The sequence below is a fragment of the Antrostomus carolinensis genome, unplaced genomic scaffold, assembly GCF_000700745.2.
Source record: "Antrostomus carolinensis isolate BGI_N321 unplaced genomic scaffold, ASM70074v2 scaffold28783, whole genome shotgun sequence".
Lineage (NCBI taxonomy): Eukaryota > Metazoa > Chordata > Aves > Caprimulgiformes > Caprimulgidae > Antrostomus > Antrostomus carolinensis.
In genome coordinates this window covers 7,674-23,303 of record NW_010304971.1, presented here as the reverse complement: position 1 = coordinate 23,303, position 15,630 = coordinate 7,674, and the positions used below count along the sequence as shown (strand labels likewise).

General features: G+C 51.2%; 1 protein-coding gene across 1 annotated transcript in view; it reads right to left on the bottom strand.

Annotated features, from left to right (window-relative positions):
* Positions 1-15,630, bottom strand: part of SH3RF2 (SH3 domain containing ring finger 2) — a gene marked incomplete at its 3' end in the record, with an annotated part of 30,288 nt that overhangs the window by 7,743 nt on the left and 6,915 nt on the right. The window contains exons 2-3 of the mRNA XM_010164658.1: positions 5,959-6,228; positions 3,855-4,178 (exon numbers count right to left, since the gene is read on the bottom strand). Coding sequence (XP_010162960.1) covers positions 3,855-4,178; positions 5,959-6,228 — 594 coding nt within the window. The remainder of the gene's footprint in view (positions 1-3,854; positions 4,179-5,958; positions 6,229-15,630) is intronic.

The window sequence follows — 15,630 nt, the reverse complement described above, 5'->3', positions numbered from 1 at the left end:
GGCTGGCCGCTCTGGTCTGTGGGGTTGGAGGAAGGAACGGTGGTGTTCGGTCTCGGGCTGCTCCCTTCTGCTGCTCCGTCCCTTCTGGGGCACAGAACCGTGTCCCGGGGTGAACGGCTGGGAGCAAGTGCTCCATCCCCTTGGACACCCGGTGTCAGCCCCGCTGTGCCGGGAGCAGAACGTGAGGTTCCCAGCCAGGCAGAGCCGTGCGGCCGCGTCCCGGGGAATCCCAGCCAGCGGGAAGGCACCGGCGGGACGCGGCTGGTGGCCACGCTCCCCGGCACAGACCACAGGATCTTTAATGATGCTGCTTGTCAGGGCTTTAATCTCTTATTCATTTCAAATCTAATTTCTAGTGGCCACGTCTGTAACGCGGTGCTGGGGCACTGGCTTAGCACGGACCTAAGGAAAAAAAAAGTGACTCACCAGCTCTGTTGCTCTCCAGTAAATTAAGTTAATTAAAAACCCCAGCAACTACAGCTTCTGTCTCTGGACCTGGAGTGGCAGGTAAGCTTCAAACCATCTTTGCATTCCTTGTTTTCTAGTCCAGGTGGGTCAGCCAGCCTCTCATATAAGTTGATTGGAAATTATAATTCTCTTTTAATAATTTTGATAATCAAAGCCTTTGAAATTTGGGGATTTGGAGTTCCTTTTTCTTGCACTGGAGCAAAATGACAACCTTTTGCTGGTTTTCCTGATGCAATTGCGTTGAAATTTCCACTCTGGATGGAAAGCTTAATGTTTTTCATCTCTCTCTGTTCCAACTCTGCATGGCAGCAGCAATCCAGAGCCTGCATCAAAGCTGGTCTTGTATTTTCAACAGAGAGGAAAAACAGATTGAATGAAATATTTTCTAGCCAGGTGTAAGTGATTTCAGCATTTGCTTTTGCTGATCTCCTGTGAGTACCTGGCAAGCCCTTGTAAGTACAGAGTTTCATTTTCCGCCTCTCCTTAAATCCCTCCCTCACTCCATCTCCCAATCTAATGTGTCGCCAATGTGATTTCTGGCTTGGCTCCTGGCTGCCGTGCCTGGCTGACACAGGCAGTTCCCTGCGAGAGCTCCTGCGATGCCTCGTGGGGAGGGAGATTTTCCCGATTCCATCGCGGGCGCTCGGTGCTGCCGAGAGTCGGGTCCTGCGGTTCGTGTCGTTTGTTCCACGGAAAAGCCAAACGCCCTGGATGGGGGTTGGCAGGTTTATCAGCTCACTGAGCGAGCGGCAAAGGCTGCAGCAGCTCTCAGCCAGATGTTTCCTGGCCCAGGGACCGCCAGGCCTGGGGGAATAAGCTCGGGGGTGACTGGGGATCGATTCCCGCAGCTGCTGGCGCGTCCTGCCGCGGGCAGGGAGGGAGCAGCCCAGCGCCGCGCTCTCCTCGCCCGCAGCCGCCCGCTTGCTCAACCGGCACAGGCACGGTGTGCCACAGCCCTGCAGACTGGTTCTGGCTCCCGCCTGCACCCGGCTTGGCACCAGGAAGGGGAAGGAAGAGCCGGGGAGGGCTGGTGGCAGTGCCAGTCGCTGCCGGTTGTTCCCTTTTATGGGCCGAAATGAGCCCGGGCTGATCCTTGTTGGTGGAAGCGCCAGGCAGGCAGAGCGTGTTTTGGGGAGCCCTGCGAACAGCCAGCTTTGATTATCAAAATTATTAAAAGAGGATTATAATTTCCAATCAACTTATATGAGAGGCTGGCTGACCCTACCAGGACTAGAAAACAAGGAATGCACAGATGGTTTGAAGCTTACCTGCACTCCAGGCCCAGAGACAGAAGCTGTAGTTGCTCCAGCCTCTTCACTTCTCACCTCACGCCGAGCTCCAGAACCAGCCTTGGGATCAGCACCAGTTCCTGCCTCTCCCCTTCCTCCTCAATCCTGCAACTTTGTCCTGATCCTGGGGGCTGCCTTACCAACAAACCCACCCCTGCAGCTTTCCCATCTGATTAATCCCAGGAAAAAGGACGAGTGACCTCAGTGGGCCAGCACAGTCCAGCCTGGCAGCGCGCTCCTGGGCTTGACCTCAGCTTTGCAGGGGCTGACATCGCAACCCAAACCCAGAGACAGAAAGGGAAAAGCTGCAACTGTGCGGCCCCAGGAACAACACGGCTCCTCCTGCCAACCTCCTGGAGCACGTGTGCTGTTCAGAAGAAAGGAAATTCCAGCTCTTCAAAGGCAAAATGTTAACACGTTCACTCTGTTGCTTCTGCTGCTGACAATAGTTCACACTGAGACATTTTTGGTAAAATTATATTGGGTTTGTGAGACATGATACCGTTTTGATTGAATTATAGTTGTGTTGTAAGGCTTCATTTCCCCTCACATAAACCAGGATCTAACATCCAAGGCTCTTTGCAGGCGACTGCTAAGTACAAAACGCCTGCTGGGTTTTATTGCACAGACACTGAACTACAAGGGGCTGGCTTATTGCTTTCTAAAACATCAGAACAACCTTGAATAGGAAAGATGTCCTCTAAATCTAAACAAAACCTTTTCCCTCCCATTTCAGATGATCTGTGAAGATTCTGTATTGAGATCTTTAGTCAGAGTGTGAAGAAGGAATGGAACTCTTCTGCCTCTAAAATAAAGAGCGGCTCTATTCCAAAAGGTCAGGCTGCGCTCATTATCTCAGCCCCGAATCCAGCTTCTCTCAGCACAGTCCCAGCTCCAGATCACAGACCAGCAAGGACACCCGGTAATTGCTCTCCCCTGGCAGAGCCATTCACCTGGACGTGGATAGATGAGGGCAGGGGCTGATTTATGGTCGGGCTGAGACCCCGACTGCTTTTCCGCGGGGCTGACAGCCCTGTGTAGGAGAAGCAGGAGCTGCTGCGTTAGTTCTGCAGAAGCTACAACACCGCGGAGCCGGCGTGATGTGGGGAAGCCTGTCCAGTGGGCACTTTGCCTTTGGAGAAAACTTTGTGGGTTAGGGCACGGCCGTGGAGCTCCGTGCTTCCTCAGCTCCTGGTGTTACAGGCTGGGCTCAGAGAGCCCCCAACGCGGGACCTCCTGCCCTGAGATTTTAGGCTTAATCCAGTTTTTCGATGAAGCCCAATGCTTTTCATTGAGGGTGGGCACTGAGGGTGCTGGGGACTCTGTGTGTGCTTGAGACTTACCAGAATAACTGGAACAGGTTCCTACATTCCTTGTAAGCGTGGGGTTTAGATGAAACCCGCTAGGTGCAGTGCAGCTTCCTCACTGCTCATGATTCAGGGTCTGATTCTGCAGGTCCTGCCATGCTGGGGCAACTTAATTCTGAGAGAGGAGCTCTGAAAGGCTCATCGTCAGAGTGAGGCGGGTGACAGTGGCCAATGGATGGCTTCAGCTTGAATTTTGCAAATGTTGGGAACTGCCTATTTTCGGTCTACATCGTTTTATGGCGAACCAGACGTTTGCTCGCAGTGTGAATTCGGGCACACAAAGACATACATGGCTGTGAACGAGCTGAGGCTCACAGCTCCCCTGGGAATTCACACTCCACACTACTTCCTAAAATGCAGTATATTGTATTGTGCCAGTTAAGCACTCTGTTTTCTGTTCTACACCTGGAGCTCACTGCAGCAGGGCAGAAATCGCGATGGAAATGTGCTTTATCCATGTTTAATTACTCTGTTAATTTAATTTATCTTTTAATGAATTCCCTTGGGTCCCTGAACTCTGAAGACAGACCTTTCCAGTTCAAAAGGAGGGGAAAAAATCCCAGGCAGCCTGATGCGGAGGACATCTACTGATGCTATCACCATGGGCGCTTTGTCTTTGCACCCTTGTGCTTTAACTGCCCATTGCTGCCTGTGCACCGCGTGTTTCTATGTGGGATTTGCATTTTGGACTGATACTGCTCCTCCAGCCCCCACGCCGCCGCGTCCTCACCTGGAGAGGGCTGCCGGAGGGAAACTCGGCTTTCTCGCTGCTCTGGGTGGCCACGCTGGGGTTGCTGGAGCTGATGAGGACGGGGGAGCTGATCTCCAGTGCCTGCCGCTCGGCGGGGGCGTGGACCATCCGGTTGAGGGTGTTGAGGGCAGTGGTGATGGAGAACTGCCGCAGGCTCTTGCGCCGGGAGTCGGGCACCTTGGGGAAAGCCGGTGGCTCCGCGCCCTTTGCTTTGGGGGATGCCGCTCGCAGGGACGCGCACTTGAACTGGGGGGCCCAGTGGCTCTTACCGCTCTGCAGGAGCTGCCTTGCAGCGGTGCTGGGCTGGAAGAGACAAAGGGAGATGCGATGGCTCGTTTCAGAAGTGACACCCGGCACAGCCCCGCCACTGCTCACTTTTCCCTTCTCCTCCTGTCTCCTATCTGGCAGCAGAGCTGTGGTGGATTTCAGATGACGTTAGAGGTGATCTTTAAACACTTGCAGCTCAGTCATTTCCCTGATGTGTTTTCAGTGACAAATCCTGGATGCAAAATTACTGATGCAAAGCTGACAGCAAAATGAAAATGGGTTTGAAAAACTTGTTGCTCAGACAACACGTTCCTGAGGCTCAGTGCCCCCCCCGCCATTTACAGAAAGTTCTGTTTCTTGTGTGTTTCTTTGCCTGGCAGAGGTGCAAGGATTGCTGGCTGACTCCAGCAGCGATGTAACGAATTTAACTCTCCATTAGAAGGGCTGTTTGGGCTCATCTGCCTTTTCCCCTTTGTGCTGGCACGCTTGGGTGCGTCACGCAGCAGGACATCAAATCCCTGCAGCCGACTTAAAGGCATGAGCTTGGAGAAGTCCTCACTGGTGGAGGGTTTCCGAGCAGAAGGAGATCCACCCAGTGACCTCTCTGTAGGCCAAAACATCCACGGTTTGATCCTGGTTCTGTTGAACAGAGCCTGGCTTTTGAACCACGGGGTTTAACGAGGGAAGCCAGGCCCCGACTTTGCATACGGGCAGCATTCAAACAGCATTTCTCGGGAACTGCTGATCACGCAGTATTAATAGCAAAGGGCATGTGGTGACAATGTTTTTTACCACGATGACTGCCAGGGGAATTAATCATGATTTACTGCTGACATTAAGGAATTGCAAAACTTTGAGATTCTCACCCACTCGTGTGAGGCAACGTGCCTGGCTCCTGGGCTGAGCAGGGATGACTCTAATGCAGGAGAGCTACAGGTGTCTCTCAAATGGTATCACTTTAAAGCAGGGATTGTTTTCACATTTCCCTCCTCCTCACTCCTCAAAGCAAGGTTTAAAACCATACCGTGTGCGTATGTGCACATGTAAGATGGCAATATTGTCATTTCTACGTGTAATTAACTTTAGCCTAAACAGGAAATGTTTTTCTGCCGTCTCTAAACACTGGGGGATGCGATAAAATGGGGCACAAACCTAAGTGTCAAAGCCAAGAAAGCCTTGCATCTCCCAAAGCAGACCTACCTTTGCTTTCTCCATGATTAATTTCTAATTCCTCAGTGGCTTTACGTGGCCCTAACAAACTTACTTCTCTTAACGCCAGACTTAAATAAGTGATTACTGAAGCTAAAATGATTTCATTAAATGAAAAGACATTTTACAAAATATATTAGAGCTTCAAATAAGATGTTCTGCTAGTGTCCTTTTATAAAATAGCCGCAAAGAGGTGCTTGCTGTAATTATGACCATTACAAGTATTAATTTTATTTCTAGGAATTCTTGTTGGTGCCATTTACACCCTGCATCTCAAGCTAAACTGCAGGAACACAATTAATGTCTAGACCAGTCCTAACAAAATACTGTTAGGGAGTGGGTGGCTTATAGGTCTCCAGAGCTGGAGTGCTGGGAACGCCGCCTGCGACGCGCTGAGCTGGCACTGGGGGTGGCTGGGGGCCACTGTGGCCACCCCAGGAAAGCAGCCAGGGGCTCACGGGGAAGATTCCCCAGGAAACAGAGCCACACGAGGGCCGATTGCAACAGAACCCGTTAAAAACGGGATCACGGTGGGGTTGGGGAGTAGCTGAACACCGCAGAGTCTAGAGGAGCAGAGAGCCCAGCGCAGCTGCCGCGGGTGTGTTACCTTGTGCAGGGTCAGGCAGTCCTTGTTCTCGGGCTGATCCCGGCTCCTCGGGTCCGAGCTGTACAGAGCTCTGCCCAGGGACGGTGCCAGGGGCAGCTGCTTGATGACTTGCACGGAGCTGGCTGGGAAAACGCCGCTGATCCCATTGACCTCCCCCAAATACCAGTTCTCATCCAGCTGCCGGAGCAGCATGATGATGTCCCCCTTGTTGAACCTCAGCTCCCCAGGGTTGTGCCCTCGGTAGGTGTACAGCGCCTTGGCTCGCGGGACCTGTGGGATGAGAAACAGCCCTTGCAGTTTGTCTGTGACAACGATGCTTAACAGACAGAATTCCCCAAAAGCATTCATAATTGCTGGGAAAAATTGAGAGGTCTAAGGTTGAAGCATGCCTTTATTGGGACTAACTACCCACATCCTTTCTCAATGTTTTCTTCTAACAAAGACAAGCTCCAAAACACTTATGCTAAATTTGTATCAAGATGAAAAGCAGGCTGAACTTGTTTAAGAATATTAAGAAACAATTTATGCCTTAAACTAGTCTTCCCGTGGGATCTTACTGCCTGCTGGAAGGTCTCCTCTAATACAATGTCTATTTTAATGAGCTCAGGTATTTCTGTTTCAGAAATCCCAGAGGTTGCAGCTGCCATCCAGCTGGCCCGGTGGCTGTCACCTGCAGTGGCCAACTGCATGTCTAGGAGGAGGCAAGAGGAGCAAGGTGAGTGCAGGTTACTGCTCTCCTGTGGTTATCTCCCTGCTCCAACACCGGGTGACTGTGATTTTATTTCAGTCTTTAATCTGGGTTACAGGAAGAGAGGCTTCCTAATGTTATTGTTGTTGCAGTGTAATATGAGAAAGAAGAGATTTACTAAAGGCAGGGGAGATAAGGGAACTTTGCCATCTTGACTCTCAGCAAAATGAAACTACAAAGTTCACTTAAAACAACTGTTTTACTGACCCTTGGCTGTACTAGAAAACTGAATTTAATACAGAATGCAACAGATCATTTAGATGGCTGAATAAACCCAGAGCTGCCCCTGGCCTCGGTGCTGTGGTACAAGCTCGGGGCAGCCGGAGGGGTGTTTTTCTGTGCTCCAGGTAACTGTTGTCAATAGGCATCTGGAGGGTCCTGTACACTGGAAACCAGCAATGCTGAAAGGCTCCATGGTTACATCCATTGTTAAAGAGGAGATGGAGGTACCCTCAGCGTGTTTGTTGGGCTGGAGCAGTGTGTCCCACACAAGGGCACTCTGGGGTGGATAAGCAGCCCGTGCTGTTTGTGTTCATGGCTATTTGCAGCTTCGCAGTTGCAGATGAAATGCAAACCACCGAGTGTCAAGCTCAGCCCTTCGGCTGGCAATGAATGCTGCTCCGGTAACTTGGGGCCAGCCCTGAAGTGGCCAGGCAGTTGAACCAGATGATAGTTGTAGGTCCCTTCTAACTGCAATACTCCATTCCATTCCGTTCTGTCCTGTTCTGGGTGTTTGGATGCTGTGAGAAGGTGTGCTGCCTTCCCAGGATGGGCTGCCAGCAGACCCCTTGTCCCATTATCTCTGCAGGCAAGTTAGAAATAAAAGTGGTAAGAGCAAATATCCTCGGGTGTGTCTGTGGAGCCTGGATCAGGTAGTGATGCGATTCGAGCCCAGGCTCTGGTCAGCACACAACATTTCCATCCAGTCTCACATCCAACTGCAAACAGCGACTGACACGCAGTGCTCGGCTCTGCCGCAGCTCTCGCCTCTGGGAGAGATTCCTTCTTTGCTTGAGGCAAACACTGATGGTTTTTGGCATGAAGACAGACAGTATATATGTGCTAAACTATGGTCTGAACTGTTAGAGCTGCAGATATTGCTATTTCCTTGAATTGTACCAGATTCTCAGCTTCAATCTTGCATTGTGGTTCATTTTCTTTAATCCCCTTTGATTAACTGTTCTGCTGTTTCTGGCTGTGGGAGCCTCACTGCAATTGGTAGGAACTGGGAAATAAGGAACAGATCCATTTTCTGGGTTCTCTCTGCTTTCCAAGATGTGGCAGTGTCTCCTTCAAAGGATTCCTTGGACCAAGAGGGGAATCTTCCAATTTTGGGCAGGAAAGTAGTTTCAGGGTCCTGCCTGCCCCTCCTGTGCTGGTAGATGAGATAAAAACCCCAAGGAGTGACTCATGGGCCCCTCTGTGGAGTGGGAGTCTGTGCTCTGCCATGGGGCTGCCCCCACTCACTGCACCCACGGCTCCCAAGCACCACGCTGCCCTAAATTTTAAGGGGAAAAAAACAAGTGTGGAAAAGATCAAATTTTCCATGGAAATGATTCAGGTTTTGGGAAGAGAACATCTTCCAGCACTCCCAAACACTGATGCTTGTAGCAAAAAGGAACCAAAAAGAGAAAAAATTTATGTACTGTGTTTACTTCAAAGCATTTGAAACAGGAAGCAATTATTTTAATGTTTAGTTCTAATTAACTCATTTTGTCTGTTAATTTACACTAATAGTAAACACATGCACTTGCCTTAGTGACACTGAAAATATATTGCTGGAAAAAAGAAAATGATGGAGGTGAGGCTCGGGCTGGCTTTGCTCTTCATCAGCCCCCCGAGTGTGTCTGGGAACCAGGGACCGTGCCAGGACCACAGAAAGTGTCACTGCAAACGCATCCCCAGATGTACGCGCTGCCTCAGGCAGAGAAACAGCCCGTGGGATGGACTCTCTGGTGTTAAACAAGGACAAGGAGCACAGAAAGAGACCTTGGATTGCCGCAGGAGCAACCAGAAAACAATCAGGGCTCGTAAAGGAGGAGCACAAACGTAGGGGGATGATGAGAGAATGGTTGCACAGCAAAATAAAGCAAAACATAAAAGGCATCAAGAACGAGTTATGGAAATATATTAAAAATAAGAGAAACTCTGCAATGAAATGCATGGCTGGTACTACCTGGGGAAAGGGAACAGCAGTGGGGTGCTGGGAGTCTGGAATATTCTTTCTTCAGCAAGAAAAAGGATGAGAGAGGAGGGCAGGCTGGAATAAATAACTGAAACTGGGTGAGATGTGTGTGTTTGTGACACTAGGGCTGGTGGGAACTCAGTCCTCTGTGCTTGGCTGGATGGGCTGTTTCTTCTTCTAACCACAGTCACAACCTTCATTTCTTCACCTCTTTAACCCTTTCCTCCCACTTCCGTGCCCTTTCACATCTCACAGCCCGTTCTGTGTCCAGGTTTCCCTCTAAGCCTGGTTTTCTCTCCCATTGCTGTTTCCTGGAGCCTGCAGTGACCATTGACATAATCTCACCCTCACTAGAGAAGAGTGCTCGTACCCGCTCATCGGAACCTGTCGCAAAACTTTTGTGGATCTAAGTGAATACCAGTTAATATTACTGCTTACGTGCTCCTTTAGCATCTAAAAAATAGTCAGAATTCTGGTCTTTTGGGGCTTGCTAGTAATTTTGAACACTCAGAAGGCAACATTGGTGTATTCCTTCACAGACGTTTTGTCACAGAGTTATTGTAACGTTGGTCCTTTGGTCTGTTCCACCTCCTCCCCACTACAGCTCCCCGTGCTCCAGGGAAGGGCTCTGCGGCTCCTGGTACTCGGGGTGGGAATGGGGGAATACTCTGTTAACAGCAAAAATCAGTGTGATTTACACAAAGAGAAGGATTAAAAAACCCACAGCAATACGAAGCATTTTGTTTTGGAAAACCTGACATTAAGTTTTTCAAGATCTTCATAAAATAACTAATTCAAGTAATTTTTTTAAGGCCCAAGTCAGTTTTTTCCAAAGTCTTTGTTGCTTTTTTTAAAAAAAATTGTTTGTGTGTTTGGATACTGAGCCAAAAATATTCCATTGATTTCCCAACTTTTTTCAGGACATTAACCAAGCCTTTATCTACCCACATGGAGCAACCAGCGTGGTTTTTACTGTACAGGGCACTTCCCTGCTTCACAGCCTTTCACAGAATAAATCTTCACACTGAAGTTTGCAGAAAGATGTACATCAGCGTCACTGGTTTTTAACTGTTCATAAGAGGTAGGAAAGACAAAGAAAAGCGACTAAAGCTTCCTGCAGCAAACCACCCCGCCGAGGCTGGGGGCAGCAGAGACCCCTCCACGGCACCTGATCCCATCACTTCTCCTTCCTCCTGGTGCTAAAACAGCCAGCGGCGAATCTCAAATCTGATTTCTTTCTCAGGCTTTGGCTGGTTTCTGTCCACTGTTGGATGTATAAGATCCTCTGCAAGGCAGCTGTTTCGCTTTATTTAAAGTAGATTAATTGCAATGGTAGAAACTGGGGTGCTAATTAAACCTGGCGATAAAGACAAGGTGTGCCTGGAGGTGCTCGCTCCGGGCTGAGGGCAGAGGCAGAGGCTTTCCCAGCAAGGACACGGTCCCAGGCACAGGATGAGGAGGGACCTGGTTGGTTTTGATGGATTTTTCTCCTGTTAGCACATCTAGTTGCCTTTCATTAATTCAAAGCAGCATTTTATTTTAGTGGGGTGGTAGTGGCAACAAAATGTTCAGCCAAATATTAGCGTGCTCCCTGGCTGCAGCGTTCAGCATCTGGCTTTCAATTCAGTTGGGAAAGCGCTATGAGAAGCTCTGTGAAAAACTCATCTAAAGGTTGTAGAAAATTGTGTAGAATACTTGCTGCCTGGTAGCAGAGAGGCAGCAAGTACAGAGAAGAAGCTTCAGTGGTGAACAGAAAGGGCTCTTTTCTCATGATGCCATGAGATACTGGGCTCCAGTAGTAATGCTGCATTAAATAAATAGCAGAGAGAGGAGACTCTTTCACCTTCTCCTATGTGAAAGCTGCTAAAATCAGCGGGAAGCTGAGGAGAAGGGGAATTCAAATACATCAAATTGCCCACTGATTCTTTTTGGGCTGTTGGGCAGACAGAGACCTTTGGGCCATGGGCCATCAGTGCTCGTGAGCCCGAACCTGCTGGGTTTTGGCGCTGAGGAGACACGTTTTCCTGGCTGTGCCTGCACAGAGCCTCACCTCTCCCAGGGCAGCCTCTCCCTCACTCTCTATTTGCTGGGTGCTTCTAACTTTTTTCAACGCTGCCTTATTTTTAATGATTTTCCCCCTCTGTTTTCTTCTCAGTAATGCCTGAGTGAGGAAGGACCCTGCTACTGCTGTGCCTCAGGAGGAGTTTCAGGCTCTCCGAGTGGCCAGAGACCCCCATGCCACAGGGCTGCCTGCAGAGCTGCTGGGAGAGCCCAGGTGAGAAAACACAGCTGGTGAAGGTGGGGTGTGGAACCAGGAACTCCCCCGAGCATCAGTGCCATAGGGTGCGTGGTGTCCAGGAGAGATGCTCATCTCTCCTTGGTCACTCTGGCAGCAAGGATGGTCATGGCAGATGCACCTCAATGCCCTGTCCCTGTTTTTAGTGGATTTGAGGGTGACAGGGGAGAAAAGATTTTTTTCTTATTTTTTTTTTTTTTTACTATTCTTGGCATTTGGCATCAGCTGTGCTAGGGCAGCCATCCAATACATCCAAGCCTCCCTCTGTATAAAACAAAGCAGTAAATTAAAAATATGTACATGTGAGTGAGAGGAAGCAATTCAAAGCATCTCTTCATAGCTGGGAGAAATGCACGCTATAATTATCTTAAATGAGCTAGTTATAACTTCCTCGTTATTGGCAGTGGATTAATGTAAGACCACACACTCATAGCACTGGTATTTAAAAAAAAAAAGAAGAAAAAGAAGCGTGTGAGGCTGGCTGGGGTGGGGGGTCACCAAGGGGACATTAAAATTGTCAAGAAAGGAGGAAAGCAAAGCCAAGAAGCGCAATAAAGAGGAGAGATTTCTGATGGAGGCTGTGAACGCCCGTAAACCTTGTCCCAGGTTTTCGACTCCATCGAAAACCCCACTGAGGAGCAGCACGGCCCTGGGGTGACACGTCCCTGCACGAGCAGACCAAGCTGCTGGCTGTGACACTCCGGGGTGGGCATGAGGATGGGGCGGTAAGCATCCCTGTACCCGGATTCATTTACACCTTCACCCATTCCCAAGCAAGGCTTGCCCCAAATGGCTTTGGTGAGAGATAGCTCCCAAAGTCATAGAATCACAGAATCACTTGGTTGGAAAAGACCTTTGAGATCATCGAGTCCAACTGTACCTGTCCACTGCTAAACCAGATCTCTGAGCACCTCATCTACCTGTCTGTTAAATCCCTCCAGGGATGGGGACTCAACCACTTCCCTGGGCAGCCCATTCCAGTGCCTGAGAACCCTTTCAGTGAAGAAATTTTTCCTGATGTCCAACCTGAACCTCCCCTGACAAAACTTGAGGCTGTTTCCTCTTGTTCTAGCGCTTGTTACTTGTTACCTGGGAGAAAAGTCACACACCTGCCTCACTACAACCAACTTCCAGGTAGTTGTAGACAGATGGGATCCTGCTGCTTCCCAGATGCTCCGACTTCACCAACGTCCAGGACTGTGCGGATGAACACGTGGGATGCGGGACAAATGAATCCTTGGAATAGCTTGTTGCTCTTGATGTCCAAGGGTGCTTCTGATGTGCTGCATGCTGAAGGGAGGGTGGAAGGAGCTGTTTCAGCAGGCGCAAGCCCCAGGCACACTGCTGGCTGTGGACATCCCCATGCCTGCACCCTGCCCGATGGCAGCGCTGGACCCAGCCCCAGCGAGAGCCCTGCTGAGGCCACGGGCAGAGATGGACCTGTGGGACTGCTGAGGCTGCTGGAGGATGGATCAGGAATGGCCTCAGACGGGTTTGGACCTGCACCCGGGTGGTTTCCCAGCTCTGATTTCCATAACTCCGCACAGGGAATGCCCTGGAGTCGCTCTCCGCTGCGCCCGTCCCTCGAAGGCAGCCAGCCGCCCCAAGCCGTCTCCTCCCCCCCAAACGCCTTTGCAGTGAGTGCTGAGGGCCTGATGCTGATCTGGGTTTCATGGGTGTTGCCCCACGTGCAGAGAGGCAGTTGCTCCACAGGACCTTGCCCAGCAGAACCGGCTCAGGTGCGGGGTCTCTGGGGAGCCCCAGCCCCTCCAGCTGCAGCGGTGGTGGCACTGCCAGGGCTGTCCCACCCTGGAAGAGGCTGACTGACCACAAAGAGACCTGGGACACTGCGAATGGGCTGTGACAAGCCAGGCCAGCCTAAATATTAAACTACACTGATGCACATGAAAGAACCTCCCACCCAGAAAGCTGCCGCTGTGGAGCGAAGAAGGGCTGATACCAGAGGATGGAAGAAGCTCTTCCTCCCAACCCCATCTCCTGTTCTTTAAAGAATTGCACGGTGTGCTGAGCAGGTCTGCAGTCAGTGAGGGCACATTTCATTGCCCAGGCTCCACAGTGAGCACTAGAGGTGTACCAGGGTGGCATGAAAGAACCTCCCACCCAGAAAGCTGCCGCTGTGGAGCGAAGAAGGGCTGATACCAGAGGATGGAAGAAGCTCTTCCTCCCAACCCCATCTCCTGTTCTTTAAAGAATTGCACGGTGTGCTGAGCAGGTCTGCAGTCAGTGAGGGCACATTTCATTGCCCAGGCTCCACAGTGAGCACTAGAGGTGTACCAGGGTGGCTGAGGATACGTTAGAGTATCTTTGCTCTTGACTGCAGCCCAGGGTGACCCGTCCATCTCTGCATATCAGAGCAGGGACCTCCCCAGCGCAGGGACAGGCTGTTCCACAGCACACCTGGAAATATCCAGAATATTTGATGTGTGCAGGAAATGGAAAGCTTGTGTCCCAACCCTGCCGTTCAGGTGGGGAGAGCGGTGAGGGTGAGGTGGCCAGTGGTCCCCACTACTGGGGACAGTACATGTGACTGGAGGCTGCTGCTGTGCCAGGTGCTGTACCAGTGCAGCAGCAATTCCTGCCCTGGAGAGCAGGCGATGGAAAGACACAGCCATGATGAAGGGTGAAGCGATGGTGGAAATACTACCCCTGCTTGAGCTGTGGGGATCCCACCAGGGGGAGTGTGAATGACTCGCCCGGGGGGCAGACAGGGTCTCCAGGGCAGATCTGGCCACGCTCCTGACAAGCCGTGATTGACACACCCTGAGTGGGGAGCTGGTTATTATCTACGTGCTGACGCCAAAGGACACGCTGGCTTTTCATAAAGAGAGATAATAAATAACAACTGCCATCCGTTGTGATTATGAACTTTCTGCAGCCCGCCTTCAGCATCCTGCCACCGACCGCCCGCGTTTCCATGGGATGAATGAGCCCCACGCCGTCTCCTTTGTGTGCGCAGCCTGCACAGTTTCAGGGCTCTTTAGGATCCAGTTGGATGAAAAGAGCTATTTGAATGTAAATTAATTGCCATTACAATTCTGTTTTTCTGCTTTTCGGCAGAGGAGATAACTTCAGCCTTGTCACAGAGAACAAAACCATCAAAAGTGAACTTGTCATTTCAATCTCTTCATATAATTATATTCTGAGGATTCAGGCAGTTGGGTAGCTTCTGCATTATTTCTCCCCTGAGGAGGGTTGCTCCCATCTTCCAAGCACAAGCAGACTGTGTGCACCAGGGAGAACAAAGTCAGATCCTTCCTGCTCACGTTGGCACCGGAGCTCACCAGATCTGCCCGATTGCCCCTTGGGTTTGCCAGGACATGAGGCCAGCACTGGCCGGGGCTGAAGCTGGTGGCACCGGGGAGACGGAGAAAAATTGTAAGTTGTATGGAATTAGCTGAGTACAGAAAACATTGTCTTGAGCTCCAGGTGTAAGTGGGTGTGATTTACAGGCTGAAGAGATGAAAAGCAAGGAAGGAGTCTGCAGGAGCAGGTATTAGAGCCTGTCGCTGCGACTGCTGGGGCTGGTTTCTGTGCTGCTACGTCTGCACATCCACGGCTGCCAGCGCGCGATGGCAGCGGTGAACGGGAGCACTTACACCATCTGCTCACTGACACCCCTGTGATACGCCACCGCATCCGCGCTTGCGTCACTTCTGAACTTTGCCTGTTGTCACTCTGGCTTTGTCATGCAGAGGTGAAATGGAAAATGGGGAAAATACTAAAGAAAATACAGAGCAGCTTCTGTCATGGGGGGGCTGAGCAGGTGCTGCTCCAGGGACGGCTGAGGCTCTGCTGCAGGTGCCCAGCCCTGAGAGGAGCACCTGGCTGCGTGTCGGTGACATCCCCATGGCTCTGGGGGAGGACAGTGCTGGGTCAGGCTTTGCTTTGTGACACCACAAGAGAGACTGAGGTGGGCAGGAGAGTTCCGAGGTGCAAACAAGGCAGGAGCTGGACCTGAGCATGGCTTTGCTGCATAGACACCCGCTCCTTGGTGCAGGCAGAGTCGCATGGGCGCTGGCAGAGCAGGGACGGGCCTGAGAAGCTGTTCTGTGAGAGGAAAGAGGGGAGGCTGGTGTGGGGCACAGTGGGGTGATGGGGCTGGTGTGGGGCACAGGGGGGTGATGGGGCTGGTGTGGGGCACAGTGGGGTGATGGGGCTGGTGTGGGGCACAGTGGGGTGATGAGGGGGCTGGGGTGGGGCAGAGTGGGGTGATGGGGCTGGTGTGGGGCACAGCGGGGTGATGGGGCTGGCACGGGGTGATGCTGGGGACCAGGGACCAGCGTGTTTGAGCTGCGGTGTCTGCACGAAACCGTGTCGTGCCTCTTCCACTCACGGCTGCTGCTATCAGATGTTTCTGTCTCTGCTGCAGTCAGCAATCTCGGGCAGGGGTTGTGTGTCATGGTTTTAAGACGTATGGAAAAA